Below are 6,287 nucleotides of genomic sequence, written 5' to 3' on the forward strand. Positions count from 1 at the left end.
ATTTTATATCTCATAATTCCAAAGTTATTTCTCATATTTATGATTTTATATCCCGCAATACGACATTATTATTCACAATTACAATGTTATTTGTTGTAATTTTGGCTTTATATTTCACAATATGATTTTATATCTCACAACTGCAATGTTATTTGTGATATTTTTGGCTTTATATCTTACAAAATCATTTTATATCTCAACTGCATAGTTAACTGCAAGTTATTTCTCATATTTATGATTTTATATCCCACAATATGACTTTGTATCTCACAATTGCAAAGTTATTAGTCATATTTGTGGCTTTACATCTCACAATTACAAAATTATTTCTCGTATTTATGATTTTACGTCACATAATATGACTTTAGATCTCACAACTACAAAGTTTTTTATTATATTTTTGGCTTTATATTTCACAATATTACTTTATACTTCACAACTGCAAAGTTTTTGGCTTTATATCTTAAAATATGACTTCATATCTCATTATTGCAAAGTTATTTCTCATGTTTATGATTTTATATCCCACAATATGACCTTTGATCTCACAACCGCAAAGTTATTTGTCATATTTTTGGCTTTATATCTCACAATTACAAAATGATTTCTCACATTTATGTTTCTATATCCCGCAATATGACATATTTCACAATTACAAAGTTATTTTTTATAATTCTGGCTTTATATTTCACAATATGACTTTATATCTCACAACTGCAAAGTTAGTTGTGATATTTTTGGCTTTATATCTAACAAAATAATTTTATATCTCATAATTCCAAAGTTATGTATCATATTGATGATTTTATATCCCACCATATGAGTTTTGATCTCACAATTGTGAAGTTATTAGTCATATTTGTGGCTTTATATCTCACAATTACAAAATTATTGATTATATTTTTGGGTTTATATCTTTTACAAATACTTGTGAATGTATTTTCTGGTAATTTTGACTATTTGTTGGAATCAATTTCAATTCAAAGCTTTTGGAATTTGAAATCTAATAAATGTAAACAGGTTTCTATGAGTGTTTGGGATAGGTAGTGTAAGATTGCTCCTCATTGTGTGTGTGCTGAACATGCTCCGTTTCTTTCCTAAGCTGCTCTGTGAATGGGTATTTGTCTGATACTGTGGCTAAAGTTCACAGATTGAGTGAGGAGGTACAGTAAGGCGGCATTGAGCAGCAGCGATGGAACAGAAAACCAACTGTAAGTGAACTTTTCCTCTGTCTGAATGTGTTCTGAAAGGAGTCTGAAAGGTGCTAATGTAATTAGCATGCAAGGACCGGAATAGCTTGTGCTTTGGTGAATTATTAAAAATTGCAGTTTGCTATGGCACACTACATCATTTTTCAGATTAATTGTGAGTTCAAGAATGTTGCTTGAGTTCACACTGAATGTCATTTTTCCCAAATGTGAAACATTCTTTTATTATAATGTTTAAAGTTTGTTGATCGTTTACAGCTTACAGACATTCCAAAAATAATTATTTTCATTAAACTAATTTATTCCGATTAAGTTTTTTTCCCCTGTAAAATAAAGACATTTTACAAACCACAAGTGAGTTATTTACTTATTTGACTGGTTTTGAATGCTTCACGTGGGTAAATTTGAAGCTTCATATGCTTTTATCAGATGATATGTGAAATACATGACCAAACACATGATTTTGGCATCTATAATTAATGTTTTAATCAGTGTTATTTAGGTATCATTATATCGCTTCAACTAAAATTGCTTGATGTCCAATAATGAACCCTCCTCACTAGCCAAGGTCCGGACAATTATTACCTAAAAACATGAATTGATGGTTTTTGCCAGACGAGGGTATCTGCAGGATATTTAAGCTCAAATTTATGACTTTTTAAGACCTTTTTTAAAAAGCTTGATTTACAGTTCAAATAAAACAAAAAGATTTTTCAAATGATAGCTTCTCATTTAAGTCTTTAAACCATTATTTCTTAAAGAAACTGGAGTCAAAAGTATCAATTATTATATTAATTTAAACAATTATTATCAGTCAATTATATTGATTAAATAACGTATAAATATATGTTACTGTCTTAATTGTTTACATTTTTATTGCATTATCTTCTTGTCCATCCACCAGTTATCATTTACAAATTTAAGTGTTTGCTGTGTAAAAACATGGGTTCATTGGTCTGAACAAAAACAGCAGAATTTTGAAGTTTAAGACCTCCTGAAATCATAATTAAGACTTTCTTGTACCATTTAAGACTTTTTATGGCATTAAATTTAATACAACTAAATGTAAGAGTTTTTAACGACCCGTCAACTTTCCTAATTTTTGAGAATGCCATTGTTTTTTACTCACTGAAAGTTTCATCTGTCTGTGCGCCGTTCTCTGCTCTCTTCACTGCATGCGCGCCTACAAGTCTGACCGTAGCAACCGTTAACCATACTACCAACCCGTGGTGCCGAAGGAACCCAAACAGCTCTACTGAGCTGACATTGATGTGCTTGATATAAAATATAAATTCGATTTTATTAGAAAATAGCATCTGGCATTTATTTATTTCATTATATCAAAAGGATTTGCGGTCTGGATGGACACATCTCGTGGTCCGGATTTGGACTGGAGTCCGCCAGTTGGCGACCCCTGTTATATCGTTTTTGATAATATTTTGAATTAGCATTTAATTTATTTTTTGTTTTCATTTTTATTATAGTTTATGATTTTTTGTGTATTTGTAATTTTATTCGTTTTTATTTATGTCTATATATTTCCTTAAGTTTTAGTTTTTAGTTATTTTAGTTTCATCAATATAGTATTACATTTTTTGTTAATATTTTGAATTAGATTTTATTTTTATATTTTCTGTTTGCATTTTAATTTTTGATAACCTTTGTAATATTGTTGTGGGATTTTGTCATTTTTATTAATTTTTTTTTTTATATATATGTAGTATATAGTTTAAATTTGTAGTTATTTTTGATTCATTGACGTTTCTATAGTTTTTGTTAATTGATATATTATAGTTGTTGTTAATATTTTGAATTAGATTTTATTTTTTTATATTTTTGTTTGCACTTTCATTTGATTTTTTTTTTAAATGTTACGTGTTTAGTCATTTGTATTTATATATATATTTTTTTTTTTTTTTTTTGAAAATGTCTATATAGTTTGCATTGTTTTATTTTTTAGTACATCTACTTAAAGTTAACTACATGAAAATGAGAAATGTTGCCTTAGCAATTAGTTTAAATAAAATTTTAAGGAGTTTAAGGTTTGTATAATTCTATTCAGTTAATGTTTATTTCAAATAATGAAAATGTTTTCATGGTCTAAGTTCACTATAACAACCCTGGTTTCAATTATAACGATTCTTTCTGTACTTCCTTCCCAACTCCACATGACTTTAAGCAGAATCGTTCAATCAGAATCAAGCTAAACCCTGTTTTGTGTGCCTCTCTTGCAGTGAAGAGTATAATCAGACCCTACAAGCCCACAGATAAGTCTGCTATTGTCTCTCTCTTCCGCTTTGGGATTCTGGAGCACATCTACCCAGCTTTCTTCAAAGCCATGAGTCATCCAGACCACATCGGCGTGACCCTCAGCGTCTCCGTGGCCGGATTTGTGCTCGGAGGCTCCTCGTACTTCCAGGCCGTGCTCTTCGGAGGAGCCTGGGTTTGTCTGGTTTACTACTGCTGCCACGAGGTTTATGACGGCTACCTCAGGAGGAAGCTAGCGGCGGAAATGGCCGACATTCAGGCCAACTTCTCAGATAAGCAGGCGAATGGTTTCTGGGTGGTGGAGATGGAGGTGAACGGGAAGTCGAAGGTGTCCGGGCTGCTGGCTGTAGTGAAGAGCGACGGGTGGGACGCAGATGCTGAAGACACGCCGTCTCTGGAGGTGTTTGAATTGGTCGTGTCCTTCAACCAGCGGCGTAAAGGTCTGGTAACGCAGCTGGTAGAAAGGGCCGTGGAGTTTTGTAAGGAGCAGGGACTTTCTCGAGTGATCGTGGAGATCAGCTCACCGCAAACTGCAGCTATTTCGCTTTTCCGCAAACTCGGCTTTATTGTGACGTCCGTGAACAGCAACACACACTCGAACCATTTGGTATCAAAACTGGCCCGGATCAATGTGATACGAATGGAAAAGCATCTTTAAGATGCCATGTCAAAGCCTTGCAACAGAAATGTTTAGATATGTAACTAATATTCACACATTTGACCACCCCTTTTTGAACGAGATTTCGCTCCAAAGACAGTCAAACATCAATGCCAGGTTAAATGAAATATTGTTTTTTTTTTTTTGCCTGGATTCTTTATATTGTCACACAGGATCTAAACAAATGGCAAAACAAATAAACAACACAAATATTTTAGTTTTATGCCTGACCTCTCTTTGTGCATGGATCATTGTTACTCATAATCAGTGATCTAATCTCTGTTTTAATTATTTTACAGTTTTTTTTCAACTGCTTACACAAAATCTTTACTTATCACACAATTTCTGAAAGCTGACACTCAAACACCAGAACCACACACCAAATCTGCAAAACCATACACTAATTCTCAGCCTTTGACTCAGTTTTCAGTTTCATAAAACACTTTTTGCAAAACACAACACACAATTCTCTATTCTCTTTCTACACAAATCTAACAGGAATTAATATCATGGCAAAGGTGTTTGCTAATGTTTGCTTTTGAGATGTGTTTGTAGTATTTTGAATACAGTGCTTCATTTTGCAAGAGATGTGAGGCATTTTGCATTTTGTGTGTGCAATTCTTGGATTTGTGTGTAAAGTTTTGAAAAAAAAAGAGGCAAAGTTTTGAAAATGTGTGTTAAAAAAAATTAAATATCCTATAATATTTTGATATATTTTATTATATACATATATATATATGTGTGTGTGTGTGTGTGTGTGTGTGTGTGTGTGTGTGTGTGTTATAATTAGATTAAAATAAAATGAGTAATATATATAGAATTTTAGAATTCAGAGTTCTTAAATGAGCTAAATATTTCATTTATTTTAATATAATTACATTATATGTATGTATGTGTGTGTGTGTGTGTTATAATTCAGATTTAAAGCAGCATTTTAGGATTTTTAATATTTAGATTTAGAATTTATAGCAGCATATTCAGAATTTAACATGCTAAATTCTGAATTTCCTGCTATAATCTGAAATTTAAAAATGTGAATATGCTGCTATAAATCTGAATATCGATACAAATGGAGAAGCATCTTCAAAATGCAATGTTTAAGTCTTGCAACAGAAATGTTTAGATTTGTATCTCCTATTCACACATTTGACCATCCCTCTGCAATCAAGACTATATTCATGCTCCAAACACAGTCAAAAAGCAATGCAAATTTAAATTACATATTTTGCCTGGTTTCTTCATATTGTCGCATGGGATCTAAACAAACACCACAAGCAATAAACAACACAACTTCTCTAGTGCTCTCTCGTCCATTAGAATTGTATTATAAATAGAAGCTGAGGTGTAAAAACGTTATATAAATTACTTCTAACCTTCAGGAAAAGACTAAATCTCGCTGCTCCAGAGGAATTTGTACCAGCTGATACATAAGACCATATTTAAATCTGAAAATAACACTGAAATGCAAAACCAGAGAAAGCGCTGGAGGTTTAACATTCCTGAAGCCACAAAGACATTATGAGCTTTTTGTGTAGATTTGAATAAAGGGTCTAGTGTTTACAACTCATGTTGTTGGGAATAAAATCCATGTTCAGTCAGATATATACTTCATAACAGCTCTCATGCTACACTAGCTTGTGTAAAATGCAGATTTTCACTTGTTAAACAACATCAAACATGGTTTAAACCTTGTGTATGGCTCATTTATGAACTGATAATGCAGACTATGCAGCATATTTGTGATGAAGAGTAATAAAAAGCCATTCACTTATCTTGAGATGCTGACTTTCAGAGGACCAGCTCACTGCAAACAATCAACCAGACTATTTAAATGTTGAGTAAGCGACCTCCTTGGCTGCGGAATCAGCAGAGGCCAATCAGCTTGTGCTGTGACAATATTATTTATCTAAACCAAATATTGTTTTAAACAATATTATTTCAAAACCATGGTCATGACACTCGCTTTGAGAAATACTGCAAGCTACAACGGTGATACAAACGGTGAAGCGGTTGGACTTTTAATAATAATAATAATAATTCATTAAATTTATATAGTGCTTTTCTAGGCACTCAAAGCGCTTTACATTGTCAGGGGGTCTCTCCTCATCCACCACCAGTGTGCAGCATCCACCTGGATGATGCAACGGCAGCCA

General features: G+C 32.5%; 1 protein-coding gene across 1 annotated transcript; it reads left to right on the plus strand.

The window, feature by feature from the left end:
* The first annotated feature begins 1,148 nt into the window (after positions 1 to 1,148).
* On the plus strand, positions 1,149 to 4,244 carry LOC107664162 (probable N-acetyltransferase CML3). Its single transcript, XM_016454619.1, has 2 exons — positions 1,149 to 1,211; positions 3,443 to 4,244. The coding sequence occupies exons 1-2, from the start codon at positions 1,193 to 1,195 to the stop codon at positions 4,132 to 4,134; spliced, it is 711 nt and encodes a 236-aa protein (XP_016310105.1). The 5' UTR covers positions 1,149 to 1,192; the 3' UTR covers positions 4,135 to 4,244.
* Positions 4,245 to 6,287: the final 2,043 nt, after the last annotated feature.

This window comes from Sinocyclocheilus anshuiensis, unplaced genomic scaffold (assembly GCF_001515605.1).
Source record: "Sinocyclocheilus anshuiensis isolate Anshui unplaced genomic scaffold, SAMN03320099.WGS_v1.1 scaffold67, whole genome shotgun sequence".
NCBI classification, from domain to species: Eukaryota; Metazoa; Chordata; class Actinopteri; order Cypriniformes; family Cyprinidae; genus Sinocyclocheilus; species Sinocyclocheilus anshuiensis.